A 17,487-nucleotide genomic window follows, 5' to 3' on the forward strand; every position below is an offset into this window, starting at 1 on the left:
ATAAAATTTTATTTAAAAGTATATAAAATTAAATATTTTTTATTATGTATGCACAAATTTTAAATGACACATAAAATGAAATGAATGGAGTATTATCTAAGAGACTAACAATTTGTTTATTTTTTATGTTCTTGTCATTTAGAATATTTTTCGAAGACAGTTGGGGTTTCGCAGGATATTTAATACTCCGTATTCAATACTTCTAAAATCATATGAAAACGATGCAAAACATTCACACTGAATAACTGTACCGACAAAGAGTTCCGTTTTTTCAACTAAAAGCCTTGGAAGGGACAAAGATAAGCGACTCTACGGCTTTCCCTGATCGCTTTCAATTTTAATTATTGAAATTTGGCTGAGACGACCGACACTTTTTTTACAACCAGTTTGCAAACAAAAATGATCTCTTTCACCGAATCTTCCCAAAGTTCGATTAGTACTTGGCTAAGCTAGAAGTGTAAGCGAACTATCACAGTTAAACCATGACATCTCTAAAAGGGTAGAAACATGTCCCCACTAACCTCTAACAGATCGTTCAGCCCGTCTGATACTTAGAAATATATATATATGTCTTGTACACACTCAAAAACCAATCGTTTCAAGCAAACATTCATGAGTTTATTGAAGACCTATGTCCATTATAACTTTATAAGTATATACTCTAGTAAGTAGTAACTAAGCGAAATTAATTTTTCAAGTTCTTTGAGAGACACATCCCATGCACAAACATAAATTCTACACATGCAGCTTATATAATCAATTAGCTTGAAATAAAGTTTATTTGAGCTGATCTTGGAGAATATATACACATAATTCTGGAAGCTTTTGTCGGTGACATGCCACTAATTGCTACAAATAGAATAGTACACTACATACCGATCTTTAACGTCCAAGAAATAATTTAGTACGTGTTACAAAAAAAAAAAAGAACAAATAAAGTGATAAAAGTATACTTTATGGCTGCCCTTCCAAACAAAATAAAATTAACTAGCATGAGCTTCTGCAATAAATGAAGAACATGGTGAATAAGCAACAAACGAGGTTTTGAGCTTACTTTGAGAGACCAGTGCAAATCGAAGTCAGATTAAATTAAAACATCTTGCTTGACAATAACCTTAGAATCTCGAGAGATATACACATTAGTTACTAGTATTGCAAAGACCTGTTATCTAATTTATCAGCAAGTAGTATGCATCGTAATCAGAGAGAATATTGACACCCAACCAAAATAAACGAAAATAAAAAGATGTAATAACGGGGGACCTATACGATATCGCATCCAATGAAAGAAGTTTCAAATTAGATATTTTAAAGCAATTGATATGATTACAATAAAGAAACCACATGTTTATTCGTTAATAACTTTTTACAAGTCAAAAAGTTATCTTCTGATTTGAAATCTGACCCAAGGTTTCTTCCAAGTTCCAACTTGTCCATACAATGTTTTCTCGTCTTTCATTCTATCTGTATGATCACATGTAAAAGTTATAACCAAAATTATTTTACTTGGTTCGGGGATATCATCAGTCAAAGCGAACCACTGATCTGATTTTTGTTTTTGTTTTTGTTTTCCTGGATAGATTTCTACTTCTAAAGTACAGAGTTATCTATTTAATACATGTATTTTAATCTTGCAGTAGAATATTGGATAAAGAAAAGGTAAGTTTTGGCTCTACTGTTTTGTAATATGTTTAGAAGTTAGAACTAAAGCGGAGGTGTAACAATAGAACTTAATTTGTCTTTTTTTACTTAGATTATGATGTTTAACTTATTCGATTTTGTCCATTTCTCTCACCACTAAGTCGGGATCATACCTATATACTATGGTATATATCACCGAATAAATATTTTTAATAAAAGCTGTACATTTTTTAATCTCGGGTAAAAGACTAAATAAACTTTATAAAAAGATTTAAATCTCAGGTTTTATAGAAAAACCTTTGCTAGGGAGTAGGGATGAATATTGGTGCATGTATTCAAGACTGGTATTGCATATCTTTAGTTTTGCTAAATATATACGATCAACGAGTAGATATCTTTAGGAAATGTTTAAAATGACTTCAAAATAATATAAGCTAAGGGTACAATATTACTTGAAACGAATTGATTCTTTCGTACTCGTTTATATATATATATATATATATATCTACTTGAAACTTTGCAAGTCCAGAAACAAGCTGCAGAAATAACTATGCCAGTCTTTAAATTTGATTTGAATTCATCGCTTTATTCATGTTACTGCAATAAGTCGATACTCATGGTGATCTGATCAGATCTAGCTCTAACATTAATTTTTCAGCTTTGGTATACTATATACTTTTGATTTTTATTTTTTTGCGCAGAATTCAATCATCTTGTGAAACCGCGTGGACTAACTATTTTATAGCTTTTGTCCTAAAAAGGCGTCATTTATTTTCAACCTGTACTGTTTTAATATTTTAATAATAAGTTGATCACACCCCAATCTCACAATATATGATAATTATAGAACACAATGTAAAAGTCAGCAAATAAAATTGCCTCAAATGTTCACAATACGAACATGTAGAGGGGACTCACATGGGCACATTTTCCTGTCCCTTACACCACAAGACAAACAGAAGTGGGGTTGTCCTCTTGCTTAACCAGTTAACCAATGTGTTAAACTACCTTAATTATTTGAACCGTTTGGTTATATACTTTGACAACGAAGGTCCATTACTTTACTTATTATTCTTTTTTTTTTTGGGCAACATTTATTCTTCTTCTTATTAACAAAAAATAAAGTATGCACACTTACTGTTAGAAGTTAGAACAGTCGCTACTATTTTATCAAAAATCCAGTTGGTTAAGTTCATGTTTTACAATCTCAAATGTTATCTTCGCTTATTTTTTACGTACCTCGCATGCTTCTTCTTTTATTATATTGAACAGTGCTGTTTGATATACTTAACTTGACTAAGAAAACATTTAAGTATAGTAAAATCTATTTACTTTAATATACCATTTATTAAAAAAGCTTAAACTTACATGTTATTAGATTTGACTAAGGTTATTTATACAATATCTATCAATAAATTGTTTCAATTAAAGCTAATATTTATATTTATCTATACCTCTTCTAATTTGTTATCTTCAAATATAAAATTGAAAAAAATATTAAAATGAGAATCTGATTGAATACAATTGGAAATAATCACCATAATATATCTATATATAAAGATAAAGAACCCGACTTTAATATCTAGTGATAATGGGAAAAACTGATAAACAGATATTGACTATATAAGTAAATAACCCAAAGACTTTTTGAAAAAAACAAAAGAAAACTCTGTAAGAAATGGAGAACAATCTAAACTTTCTCCAATGTGGCATAAGCCTAACTAGCAAATCCTTCTTGTATTTCGGGTAAATTGACACTCGTGTTTCCAAACCAAAGTCACCATGACAAATTAACAAGTACAGCAATATTTTTTGTACAACCAAACTAATTTATTTATTTTATTTTAGAAATTAACTCGTTATTTATATTATATATTTATTACAGAGAAAGTGGGTTCCGACCAGCAAAATCTCTCTCTTTCTCTTTATAAAATCATCAGATCGTTCCTTCACTCTGGTTTTCAAGGGCTCAAAAACTCTCTCAAACCCTCAAAGTCCTCCCTTAAAATAATATAATAATTGTAACATTTTTCTTCTGTCCCCTTCTTGGATCCAGGGAGAAGAAGAATCCACAGACATATCTAGATCAGAGTAAGAGTTCCTATCTAAAGACGAAAATGCCCCCATCGGCGACGGCGGCGGATACAAGCAAGACGGTGAAGCTGGAGAGGTACAACAGCTACCTCCGCAAGATTCACAGCACCAAAGTCCTCAACGCCTCTTCCAAAGTCCTCTTCCGAGCAACACTCCTCGTCGCTCTCGTCCTCCTCCTCCTCTTCGCATTCAACTACCACCCACTCTCCGACAGCCGCGCCGCCGCATCGCACCACCTCCACCGACGCAGCTTCTTATCCACCGGAATCTTCTCTTCCTCCTCATCCTCCTCCGCTTGGGAGAAGCGCGTGAGGCAATCCTCAACAGCAAAACGTCAACACGGTCTCTCCGTCCTAGTCACCGGAGCAGCCGGCTTCGTCGGGTCCCACTGCTCCATCGCCCTCAGAAAACGCGGCGACGGAGTCTTAGGGTTCGACAACTTCAACGACTACTACGACACGTCACTCAAAAGAGCAAGACAAAACCTCTTAGAGAAGCAACAAGTGTTCATCGTCGAAGGCGACCTCAACGACGGTCCCCTCTTGCGCAAGCTCTTCGACATCGTCCCTTTCACTCACGTCCTCCACTTAGCAGCTCAAGCCGGAGTTCGCTACGCCATGAAGAACCCTCAGTCCTACATCAGCTCGAACATCGCCGGCCTCGTGAACCTCCTCGAGGTAGCCAAAGCGGCCAACCCTCAGCCCGCGATCGTATGGGCCTCGTCGAGCTCCGTGTACGGGCTCAACACCGAGAACCCCTTCTCCGAAGAGCACAGGACGGACCAGCCCGCGAGTCTTTACGCGGCCACGAAGAAAGCAGGGGAGGAGATTGCGCATACTTACAATCACATCTACGGTCTTTCCTTAACCGGACTCCGGTTCTTTACGGTTTACGGTCCGTGGGGAAGACCGGACATGGCTTACTTCTTCTTCACTAAAGCCATACTCCACGGGAAGTCGATAGACATTTACCGAACTCAAGACAACCAAGAAGTGGCGCGTGACTTCACCTACATCGACGATATCGTTAAGGGATGTGTCGGTGCGTTAGACACGGCGGAGAAAAGCACCGGAAGCGGCGGGAAGAAGCGAGGGCCGGCTCAGTTACGTGTTTATAACCTCGGGAACACTTCTCCGGTTCCTGTCGGGAGATTGGTTTCGATATTGGAAGGGTTGTTAGGGACGAAAGCGAAGAAGCATCTGATCAAAATGCCTAGAAACGGTGACGTGCCATTCACGCATGCGAATGTGAGCTTAGCGTATAGAGACTTTGGGTATAAACCAACGACGGATCTCGCAACGGGGTTGAGGAAGTTCGTCAAGTGGTACGTTGGTTATTATGGGATTCAGCCGAGGGTAAAAAAGGAAAACTCTCACGCCGATGATTCCGCTTAATAATCTCTCTCTCTCTCTCTGCTTCATTATCATCACATGCTTGATTTTTCGTTTTACAAAAAAAAAATATTCACAGGGACAGATTTCTGTATTTTTTCCTTTTTATTTTAAAATGCCAAAACTCATTAATGTGTGGGAATTTAATTGTCACAGGCTGTATGTTATAATAGACAGATATGTAGAAGGAGAAATGAGAAAAAGAGAAAGAAAAAGGGGTATAGTTGGATATATAATTAAGTGGGGTTTGTTATGTAATAAATGATGGGTTAATGATCTTGCTGGAAAGTGTTTAGAGAGCAGATCTTACCTGTTGGATTTTTATAATCAAGGAATGAAACCTGTGATCCATTATCAACTGTAATATAAAAGATTTATTCTCCTCTTTTTTTTTTTGCCTTTTCTCTGCTTCATCTTTTTAGATTTGATGTTTTATTTCTTTACTGTTTCATGCCAAAAAGGAGTATAAATGAATTGAACTAAACCGGAAGTAAATATCAAACCGGATTTGACTCGACAAAAAAACTTTATTGTGCAATAACGAATTGCAATAAACCAAAAAGAGAAAGGAAGAGGACCATTGGCATTGGACCCATCAATCCATATTCCAGTTTCCGGTGTTGTTATCTTTTTTTTTCTTTTTCTTATTGGTTCATTTTGTGTTTACCAATTTTAGCTTTTATTTTCTGTATAATAAGTCGATACAATATCTTACCATTTTTTTATTTAACTCGAAGGAGAGCCTACAACTGGTTGATCGTTTACAGCCAACATGCGTAAGGTACCAGTCCACACCTAGTTGCAATAGTAGTCCAAACAGAAAAATTGAAACCACATTCAAAAAATTAAATGGTTTCTTGATTCAGTAGTAGCATTGCATAAGATATAAGCCTAAGATTGTATAAAATCACAATATAAATAACTCTCTTTATTAATCTCTCTTAAAGAAACACTCAAAAATCTTAAGCTTTTCAAACACAATCTCTAAAACTCTCAAAGGTATGCAACACTCTTGCAACTTTTTATATAGAGATTATATTTTCTAAATTCATTCGAAAACTAACCATCTTAATCCTTACTCAATTATGATTGGTGTAACTTGGATTCAAGTTAACTTCATGTTTATCTCCAACATAAGAAACATGTTTATCTCCAACATAAGAAACAAGCCGGCTCACTTACATACCTCAAGCAGTCATTATATCCCTTGCTGGGCACCTATTCAACATAAAAACCAAGTCAAAAAGTTGACTTGGAATTACATAAGAGGTCTAATGACCCACCAAGGCACCGCTGGCATATATCCCTTGACTTTGCTGTAAATTACCCATGTGGAGTAGCAGTTGCAGATTTTTCTATCCACCTCCCATTCATAATAATCGGGCTATTGAGTTATATAGTCAATGTTGTCAAGTGTATTTTTTATGGATAGTTGATTCTCTGATCTATCAGGTGGAAGGCGTCACTGTCCTTCGCTAGATAGAAGCAAAGTGTTGGTGTGGATGCGATTCCTAGTGTTACCGAACCATTTGAAAGGAAACATTGAAGACTACCAAAATATGACCAATGGTCAGTCCAGAACCTACTGCCGACCCCTTAGTTTTATCCATAGAAACATCTCATGCCGCAACTAAAGTAACTTGTTCGCTAGCCAAGAATGAGACTTGTTTCGTTTCATGATCCAAAAGTTGTTGAGTCTACCTTGGAGGACCACTTGCTTAAACCATGCTACCCATACCCTTCCCTGAAGAAGAGTAGACAAACAGGCTTTAGACAATACTGAATACACTTTATATTCCAAATTTCCTTTTTTTAATTCCCAAACCACCTTGCTCCGCTGGCCGAGTTACTGATTCCCAGGAGGATCTCGTTGAATGGTGACTGTCAATATCACCTTTTCAAAAGGAACACAGTACATAGAGAATTAATGCGTTTGATACAAGATTTTGGTATAGGATGAAAGAAGCACACTAGAACGTTGAGAGGCCCACAATCACTATTTTAATTAGCAAAAGACGACTTGAGGATGGTAAGGTTTTGACACTTCAAGCACAGAACGGGATCTTGACTTTATGAAGTAAATGCTCACAATTAAATAAGCTCAGTTGTTATTATAAAGTGGGACTTCCACGTAACGAACCACAAGGCATGCCCGTAGATACCTGAATTACAGCTATTTCAGAGTCAGACAAATCAGAAGCAAAGAATCTTGAATCCTGCCTACTAAGCGCTAGACCAGAGTGTAACTCAAATTCATGAAGCACAGTACGTACATTTTGCGCCGACGGCAATGAACGATCAACATTGTAGAAGATACCAAATAATAGCTCACTCTCTGTTGAGGTGGGTATGAATGAAACATCAGCAGCCGCTGCCCATAAGTGATTCTCACTTTCAAATGGGTGTGACTTATATTTCCATTCAAACTAATGATTTAACAATTCAGAAATAAGAAAATAATTTGATTGATCCAATTATATGTATCGAATTGGTTTAGTCAACTAAAGGAAATAATAATTTAAGATTACGTAAACAAATGACATTACTGCATTCCAGACTCCAGTTTTTATTAGAAAAAACATTCCATACTCCATTAATAACAAACACAAAGCAAGACTAACAAAACAATTGTGTCAACTTAAAACACACACAAGACTATTAGTTGAAACATTTGTTCGACTTTCTGAAACATTTTTTTCTTAATATTTTTTTTAAAAAACCTTTATAAAAAGATATACACATATAGAGATTATGAAAAATTTCTCTTAGTATTTATATTTTATGGTTATAATTAAAATTCTGTTAAGATTTTTTTTCTTTTTGAAAATTTAAACCGCAATACGGAAGTTTCATATTTTAGAAAAAATCATAATTTGGGAAGCGTAAAAAATAAATAAAATTGGTGAAAGAAAATATGAGAGAGAAATATAATTAAATAATTTAGAAAATTGACAAAGAAATAATAGAAAAGAAACAAATAAAGGTGGCAAGCATGTATATATAGTTAAGAGATTGATTGTTAAGTGCATTAGCAATTTAAGAGCTGTTGCTTCACCATTATCGGCTGGATTAGCTTGATTCTTAATTTCTCTTCTCTCTGAATTAATTTATACCAAAACCCTAATTTTTAAAAATTGTTTCAACAGAAGAACAACTTATAAAACCAGTTGTCCCTTCCATGGCTTCTTCTTCTTCTTGAGTTTGGGAAGAGAACGTGTCAAAGTGAAAAGAGGTACCTTTCAAATTCGAATATTCTAAGAAACCCCACGTTCTTGCTCGCGATATTATTCCCTCAATTTAATTTATCGTTTGTTTCTTTTTGCCGTAATTGTTTTTGTTTGTTTGTTTGTTTGCAATCGTAATGTAAATAAATCTGAAATCACGTTTGGGTTTAGTGTTTGGCGTGCTCTCTACGGATTTAATGTTGATTCTTAAGAAATAAGTTAATGTGGATTAAAAGGTAACGTATATGAGAGGGTTTTGAGGTTTCATACGTTAGTTTTCTGCCAAATCAGAGGAACAAATCCAGCAACGTTTCAAAAACACTACTTGTAAAACGTATGTTCTTTTCAATTTGATTCTATTTTAGGAGTAAATATATTTGTCCTTTGTTCTTCATTTTTTATTTCTCTTTTAAATTGGATATGCTTCTATTTTCTTCCTGTGTTTCTATATTTGTCTCTTCTGTGTTCTGCCATTGATTTAGGCACTGGGTATTTTTAATGCTTATCTTTGTTTTTGTTGATGAGCTAATCATTAACCTAATAAGTCATCATTTGAATTCGTATGAGACTAACCTTTGCTCTTTATCTTTCTAGTTTATCAAAAGAAAATCATGTTCATAATCTGTTTTGTGATTTCCTTTTTGTATCCAGGTTGAAAACAAAATTTTATTGTTCCCACAAAATTCTTCTGAGGAAGTCTTTGGAGTCTTTATATTTAGACTGATTCATCTTCTTTTATATATAAACAATTATATATAAGCCAAGATGGATCAGATGTCACCTGATAACATCAATGGACTCATTTTAGCAGTCTCTTCAAGTATTTTCATTGGATCTAGCTTCATCATCAAGAAGAAAGGTCTCAAGAAGGCCGGTGCAAGCGGTGTCCGAGCAGGTTTCTTTTTTCTTTTCTGAAATCATTCTTGAATTAAGACTTTCAATTTACATAACTCTTGCTGCTTTGTTGTTTATCAACGATCAGGTGAAGGAGGGCACGGTTACTTATCTGAACCATGGTGGTGGGCTGGAATGATAACAAGTAAGTCTTATCAAATGCTGCAAAAAATGTTGTTAAGAATATGTTTGAATAGAAACGAAATATATAACAAGTGTGTGTGTTTTGGTTCTCTTGATGTAGTGATTGTTGGGGAAGTAGCCAATTTTGCAGCCTATGCATTTGCACCAGCTATTCTAGTAACACCTTTGGGAGCTCTAAGTATTATATTCAGGTATTCTTATAACTATTGCAAACATACATTAGTATCACTATAATACGTTATATAAACTATGGTTTTTCTTGAAAATGAAAATTACACTTGTTGTATGCAGCGCAGTGCTCGCGCATTTTATTTTGAAAGAGAAACTGCATATATTTGGAGTGCTTGGTTGTGTTCTTTGTGTTGTTGGGTCTGTAACGATAGTCTTACACGCCCCTCACGAGCAGGAAATAGAATCAGTCAAGCAAGTTTGGAAGCTTGCTATTGAACCAAGTATGTATATTTATGATTTATTCGTCCACAGCCATAATGAACACAAGATATGCAAGATTGATTTTCTGTTTAATCAGGTTTTCTTGTGTATGCTGCTGTGATTTTGTTTGCGGTGCTTGTACTGATCTTCTACTGTGAACCGCGCTATGGGAAGACTCATTTGATAGTATATGTTGGAATCTGTTCTTTAATGGGTTCTCTTACTGTAAGTTTTTCATCATTTCTCTCTCCATTACTCCCTCTCTAGTTTCCTCAAGCTTTGTCTCTTGTGTTGTTAGGTTATGAGTGTTAAAGCTGTGGCCATTGCCATAAAGCTGACATTCTCAGGGATGAATCAGTTCAAATACTTCCACGCTTGGATTTTCATTCTAGTAGTCGCTATTTGTTGCCTTTTGCAAATCAATTACTTGAACAAGGTAAAAAACAAAAGCTTCTAAAGTTTCCTTCATATTCATCCCCGTTCCTGAGTTTCTCTTTCGTGTTGACCAAGGCATTGGATACATTCAACACAGCGGTCATTTCTCCGGTTTACTACGTCATGTTCACAACTTTCACCATTATTGCTAGTATGATCATGTTCAAGGTCAAACTCTCTCTCGACCCTTTTCTCGTCTCCCAAGTAAACTCTATCTAACAGCACAACAATTTTTCTTAACCCTCTCAACACTTTGTCTACGTGATTTATAGGATTGGGCTTCTCAGAGTGGATTAAAGATCGCGACAGAACTGTGCGGGTTTGTAACCATTTTGTCAGGGACGTTTCTGCTTCATAAGACAAAAGATATGGGAAACAGTGCAAGTGGTCGTGGATCTGTCACTCTGCCTAGTAACACTCCTGTTTTCACCAACTCAGGATCTGGTCGGAGCTCCAGCTCGGAAAAAATACCCACCTGAGAGATTTTTTTGATCATCCAACGGTTTGATCTAACGGTCCAGATTCTTCCCTGTACGTAAACACGAGCACCTGAAAAAGAAATTAGCCTCAAAGCACAAGGATGTGAGTGTTGGTATGGTGATGATTTTGTTAGGAATCTTTGACTGGTTGCTTTTTCTTATTATTTTGTTTCACACATGGTGATAATGTAATTTTACGACTAAAAATAAATTAAGAACAAAAATATTCATAAGGTCAAAGATCACTTGGAGAAACCAATGTCTTGACGAAAACTTTGGTGTCGCAGACAACTAAAACAAAACCACCAAACCGGTTGAATACAAATCGGTCTAACAAACTCAGTCAAACCGGGTATGGTCAAGAGTTTAGAACAAGATTCTCCTTCTCCAAACTCCTTCATCACCCCCAAAAATCTGCATTGTTCCTTCTCCAAGCGTCAATGTAGAACATCCTCTATTCAACACATCTCGTAACATATCAATATATCATATTATATGATGGTGGATATTAATGATGATGAGTGAGGGAAAAATGGTCTGTTTTAACATGAACTTTGTCCATCGTGCCTATTCCTTTTCAAACTTTGTAGTAGTGTCTATTTCATACTGAACTAAACAAAAATTCAAATATATTACATGAACTTTAATGCATCGTGCATTTTCAGTCATGAATTTTTAGTAGTGCATATTCTATATCGAACTAAACAAAAATTCAAAAATACTACATGAACTTTTCAAATCGTGCTTATATATATATACCGGTCAAAGGTGTTAGTCATCTGTTAATTTATCAAAACAACGTCATTTTGGATAACATCTATAAACCAAAATAACTTTCTTGTATAAATTGTGTAAACATTAACTTATATATATATATTTTTAATTTAAATGTTTAATCAACTAAATGTTATCAAATTTTTATTGTCTTAGTTTTATCAAATAAATCTATAATTGCTTATGTTTTTAAATTTACCTTTAAAAATTATTATTTTATAAGTTTAAATTATTTGTTATTATTCAAATATTTACTTTATGCTTGTCCACCAATGTGAGAGTTTGAATCTTCCAAAAAATAAATTTTAACTTTACAGAATTTATCCAAGATAACGCGTTTTGATAAATTAATGGATGACTAACATCTTTGACGGTCAATATATAGAAACACGATTTTGAGAGTTCATGTAGTATTTTTAATTTTTAATTTTTAATTTTACAGAATTCATCCAAAATAATGTCGTTTTGATAAATTAACGGATGACTAACACCTTTGACGATCAATATACATAGAAGCACGATTTTAAGAGTTCATGTAGTATTTTTGAATTTTTGTTTAGTTCGGTATGAAATATGCATTACTAAAAGTTCGGTAATGAAAAGGCATGATGCATTAATGTTCATGTAGTATATTTAAATTTTTGTTTTGTTCAGTATGGAATATACACTACTACAAAGTTCGGGAATGAATAGGCACAACGGGTAAAGTTCATGTTGAACTAGACCATTTTTCCGATGAGTGAGTGGCTTCCCATTGATGTAAATGCCCGATCTTGATTTGTCAGCAACAAAAACTCAAGATGGAAAACTCTTAGTTGCTACTTTTTCATCTATGAGTTGCTTTTTCTCCATAGCTTTCGAGTAAATCATTGCCTCTGTATTGCAACAAATCAACTATTTGATACTGCAAATGAAGTAGTACTAGAGGAAAAAAAGATAAGGGATCCGGCCTGGAAATTTTAAGCTAAAATCTATAGTAGTGATAATAAAGACGCAATGACTCAGACAAGCACTTAAGAGGTACTGATATTAAAATGTGATTTAGTAGGTTTTAAAGACTAAAAGTAATAAAAGAGATAACGCATTAACAGCTAAGAGCATCTCCAAAAGAAACTCTATAACTTTAAATATAGAGTTTTTTGCTCTCCAAAAAGGAACTTCAAAACTTCAAATTTGAAGTTTTGAAGAGTGAAACTCCAAATATAGAGTTTCACTTTTCAAAACTTCAAATTTGAAGTTTCATATTTTTATTTGCATTTTGGTCCTTACAATTATACATCATATTTATAATTCTTAAATATTTTTTTGTTTATTTTTTTAATCCTTAAAACTTTATATCTCATAAATATTTCAAATTTCTTTTATAAATTTAATTTTTACACATGAAATTAAATAAAAAAAATTTAAAACAAGATTTATAATATTTTAAAACAAGAATTAAACAACAAGAATATTACAAAAAACCATAATACAAACTTATTAAAAAGACACATGAAGACATAATTATTACTCAAATTTAAATATTATAACAACACTAATAGTATAGTAAATTTGCTCTGCAACCTCCAAAATCTCCAAAATATTGTCCAAACAAATTTTGTGTAACCAAAGATGATTGTTGTTGTTGCTCTTGACGCATTTTCGTATGATTCTTTCTTGTTCAGATCGAATGTATTCACGAATATTAACATCATTGATAGAAGCTAAATTTTTTAGCAATATTTTATTTTCCTCTTTTACTTCTTTAAAAGCTAACTTTTTTGCTTCATTTTGCAGTCGTAATTCAATCATCCCATGACCTTTTTTCCTACTTGTTGTACTTTCGTTTAAAAGATCAAGGATTTTTTCGTTTGATGACATCAAACTATCAGCAGCCATATTGTGAGGATATTCGATTTCAACAATTTTTAGCTCGTAATCTACAAATAAAAAATAAAGAGAATCATTTCTTACTTCGAAATGCACTAGTTGATCATATAAGGGAGCATTATGGAAATAATTTTATGGAATAATGTAATATTTGCTTGCAGTTTAATCTTTAATTATGTACTTTTATTTATAATTTTATATTTTAGTGTAAGATTTTTTAAATTAATATTTCTTTAATATTTATATATATATGTATTAGTTATTTATAGTAGTTTTATGAATTTACATCAACTATGACAAATATAAGGACCATAGTGTAAAATATAAATAATTTTGAAGTTAGGTTTGAAGTTTTTCTTTTGGAGAAGAACATATTGAAACTTCAAATATAGAGTTTTGGAAACTTCAAAATAGAGTTCTTTTTTGGAGATGCTCTAACACCATGAATTGCAATCTTCCTGACCCTGTTCATGTTACTTGTGAAGCAAACAAGAGCGAGCTCAAAGTTGAAATGCAAATAACAATTAGTAGTAAGTAAGAATACGAAAACGAAAGTTGATAACCAATATCCAAAACACACGTACGGGATCAGTCTCAGTATCATTATCCACATGAGACAGGGTGTGTCAACTGCAGACTTAATTAGCCAAATAATATATTAACGGAATATGAAATCCTGAACTCCAGCATTTGATCCATGAGCTGAATATTTCTACGAGAGCCAACCGGACCTTGTTGAATGTCTACATCTTACTACAAGCTAGTTAGTACCTAACAAGTGAATTCGAGGAGGTTTAAAGATGAAGTCTATAATCCCCACAAACCCTAAACAACAATATGTACTAGTAGTTTTATCTCAGCGTCACTGGAACCGGGGACTTTTAACACAATGGTCGAAAACCTTTTCAGCTGAGCTAATGACACTCTTGAGCTTCTTAGACACAAGTCAACATATCAAATTACGAACAAAAGTTTCCTGTCTTAAAAATAAAACTGATAAATGGCTTCTCCGCAGCCAGTTTCATCACCCTCATGGATTCTCTTTCGAAGTGAAAGAGATTAGAGCATGGGATGCCAAAACGGCATCGTTTCTTAGTCTTATGACATGCCCAAGCTCGTCATATGATAGTCGTTACATATGAAATTATTTACTTAATTAGAACTTCAATGAGTTGTAATTAGAATTATAGTTATTAATTCCTTAGTAAAAACAAATTTATTGACCGAATCAATTCAGTTAGACAAATAAAGAAGTCATGGATTTTTCAAGATCGTTTTGACTGTTCTTAAGATGTGTTCAAATCTTATTTATTTACTAACTATAGTTTTCGAATTATAAAAAAAATATCAAAATGATGTAATAAAATTAGGAAGATTTGTTATTTAATTATTTAGAATCTTTGCTATTCACAATATGTTTTAAAAAGATAAGAAAGAAAAAGTTATTCCTTAATTTAAACCATAATGGCGTAAATGTTACAATTCACTTGTCGCACTACAGTATATATTATTCACGCCTTTACTTTATATTTATATTTATATTTTGAATCAATAAATCGCTTTTTATTTGTTAAAGTAATATCATAGTTTGGTGCGTCTCCAATCTACCCCGCAACTTGCGGTGGTAAGTCAAAAAAAAAAAGACACGTGTTCGATTCTGATTGATCCAACACTCACAGCCTTCAAATCTTATTGGTTGATACACATCACCCGTTTGTTCTCAAATATAATTATCACCCCTAAATTTTATCAGTAATCACATGAATGCCATTATGGTAACAGTCCTCATTTTTAATATTTTTTTCTTTAATAAGGAACGATGACTAAAAGTGCATCAGATCAAAAAGTGCATCTATCATAAGTACGGTCAATCTTCCCCTTCCATTTAGCAGGGCCCACATTAGTAAACGACTGAAATTACATGAATGCCACTCAATCGCACCGTCAATCTTGGTTTCCACAATAACTTTAGTGGGCCGCGTGGTAGCTGATTCTGACATCAGTATGCGTTAAAAGGAAAGGTGATTTAAAAGGATTCATTTTAGTGTCATCCCCTTCCCCACTTCCAACCAAAACATAATCAAAACATAAAAAAATAAAAACAATTATTAATTAAATATATATTTTTTTTAACCTTTCTCGAAAAACAAAGCCGTGTTGATATTTGGAGAAGAAAGAGATTAAAAGCTTCATATGTTTCTCCTTCTCAACTTATTTTCTCTCTCCTAAACCATTAACCAAAAAAAAAACTGCGAAAATTAAAATGGAAGCATTCATGGAAGAACTTTTGAACTTCTCTGTACCAGAGGAAGAAGGAGGACCGGTCCTTCGTTCGCCGAAGAATATTGCTCGCCGGAAAACTGGATTACGGCAGACGGAATCCTTCGGTTTATTAAATCCCGACGACGACCTTGTAAGTTCCTCGAAAAAGCAATTAAAAAAAAATATCCCGACCGTTTCGTTACGTACATGTTCGGTGACTCGGCCGAGTCAAGTTGACTCGCCGCCGGGGAGGTTAGCCGAGTCACGGCGTTTGGGTTGTTGACTCAGTCAGTTCCGCCTTTATTAATTGTTCTCTATCCCTATTGGTTAAGTGAACGTCATGTGTGGACGTTTCTTTTTGGCCGGTGTTGGAAAAGACGAGAATACCCTTGGGTTTTTTCGCTCTGGTTCAGTAGTTTGTTGGAGGGTGTTTTTGAGAATATACAGTCATTGTATCGTGAGCTGTCACATTTAAATTTTCAACCATTTTTTCGAATTTTGATAGCATACCTTTTTTGAAAATATATTTTATTATTATTATTCGATGCATCTCAATTATTTTATTGTAATAAACACGAAATGACGTAATTGCCCTTCTATTTTCAGGGAGAGGTTGAGGAAGAAGATTTGGAGTGGATATCAAACAAAGATGCTTTCCCCGTCATCGAGACATTCGTCGGCGTGTTACCGTCGGAACATTTCAGCGTCTCGTCGCCGGAGCGAGAAGTGACCGAAGGAAAACAGTTGAGTCCGGTCTCAGTACTTGAGACGAGTAGTCAGAACATATCTATAACTACGACGACAACCACCTCCAACAACAGTAGCAGCGGTAGTAACAGAAGCGTCCCGACACCGACGATGATTAGTTGCTGTGCTAAGTTCAATGCGCCAGTTAAGACAAGAAGCAAGCGTAGGAGGAGGGAGGATTTGAGAATTTTGTGGACAGGGAACGACGAGCAAGGAGGAGGAGGAGGAGGAGGAGGATTGCAGAAGAGGAGGATGACGTCGGTTGCGGCGGCGGCCATGGGGAGGAAGTGTCAACACTGTGGAGCGGATAAGACGCCGCAGTGGAGGGCGGGACCATCGGGACCGAAGACGCTGTGTAACGCGTGTGGCGTGAGGTACAAGTCAGGGAGGCTTGTTCCAGAGTATCGCCCTGCTAATAGCCCGACTTTTTCGCCCGAGTTTCATTCGAATTCTCACCGGAAGATTGTAGAGATGAGGAAGCATGTTGTGTCCGGTGATGGTGGTGGTCGGCAAGATTGTGGTTAGAACTTGTTAGGATAATTTTCTTGTTCTTGAGTTTGTTTTTAGGGTTTTGCAGTTGGAATTTAGTTTTTAATTTTTTTTTACCTTTTTAATTTGTGAAATTAGGGGTAATTATTAATTAGGAGATACTATGGTCAGTCAATGGAAGATTACTTTCTCATTTTACTGTTTATTTTGTGGTGGTTAAAAATAGAAGAAAATATAAGTAAGTTAATGTTGGATAATTTCATAAATTGACTGACCCTTTTCAATGTCTTCTTGGTCCCCAACCAAACATTATATTTTCTATGAGAGATATTGGAAATGCGAGGCAATTTTAGGAATTTTCTGTATGTCTTGATTGAGTGATTCACTGATTCTACTTTTGTCTTTAATTACTGACAGATTCTCTAAAAATAACGTACAGATATGTTATTGGATAAATGTGTACTCCATATATATGATATTTTACTATTTTGTACTTAAGAAGATTATGAAGGGTTATGAGGGCCAAATGTGGTTTTATTTGTATTTTATCACAGATAGAGAAATTCAGATTATATATGGGTGAGAATTGAAAAAGAAGAAATGAACAAATTA

General features: G+C 34.5%; 3 protein-coding genes across 5 annotated transcripts; all 3 read left to right on the plus strand.

Annotated features, from left to right (window-relative positions):
• The first annotated feature begins 3,534 nt into the window (after positions 1-3,534).
• On the plus strand, positions 3,535-5,484 carry LOC103860010 (UDP-glucuronate 4-epimerase 6). Its single transcript, XM_009137619.3, has one exon. The coding sequence runs from the start codon at positions 3,759-3,761 to the stop codon at positions 5,127-5,129; it is 1,371 nt and encodes a 456-aa protein (XP_009135867.2). The 5' UTR covers positions 3,535-3,758; the 3' UTR covers positions 5,130-5,484.
• A 261-nt stretch (positions 5,485-5,745) lies between these two features.
• LOC103860011 (probable magnesium transporter NIPA1) lies at positions 5,746-10,967 on the plus strand. 2 transcript variants are annotated; one of them, XM_018657503.2, is made up of 9 exons: positions 5,746-8,910; positions 9,002-9,245; positions 9,333-9,389; positions 9,489-9,579; positions 9,680-9,840; positions 9,918-10,045; positions 10,119-10,256; positions 10,331-10,423; positions 10,528-10,967. In XM_018657503.2, the coding sequence occupies exons 2-9, from the start codon at positions 9,116-9,118 to the stop codon at positions 10,732-10,734; spliced, it is 1,005 nt and encodes a 334-aa protein (XP_018513019.1). In that variant the 5' UTR covers positions 5,746-8,910; positions 9,002-9,115; the 3' UTR covers positions 10,735-10,967. The 2 variants fall into 2 exon arrangements, with proteins under 2 accessions (XP_018513019.1, XP_009135869.1); XM_009137621.3 differs by having other exon boundaries at positions 5,746-8,358.
• Positions 10,968-15,358: 4,391 nt separating this feature from the next.
• On the plus strand, positions 15,359-17,122 carry LOC103860012 (GATA transcription factor 1). Of its 2 annotated transcripts, none has more exons than XM_033288333.1 (2): positions 15,359-15,793; positions 16,243-17,122. In XM_033288333.1, exons 1-2 carry the CDS (start codon positions 15,641-15,643, stop codon positions 16,909-16,911), a joined length of 822 nt encoding a protein of 273 aa, XP_033144224.1. In that variant the 5' UTR covers positions 15,359-15,640; the 3' UTR covers positions 16,912-17,122. The 2 variants fall into 2 exon arrangements, with proteins under 2 accessions (XP_033144224.1, XP_009135870.1); XM_009137622.3 differs by having other exon boundaries at positions 15,425-15,790; positions 16,246-17,122.
• Positions 17,123-17,487: the final 365 nt, after the last annotated feature.

The sequence above is a fragment of the Brassica rapa genome, chromosome A03, assembly GCF_000309985.2.
Source record: "Brassica rapa cultivar Chiifu-401-42 chromosome A03, CAAS_Brap_v3.01, whole genome shotgun sequence".
In the NCBI taxonomy this organism is placed as follows: domain Eukaryota; kingdom Viridiplantae; phylum Streptophyta; class Magnoliopsida; order Brassicales; family Brassicaceae; genus Brassica; species Brassica rapa.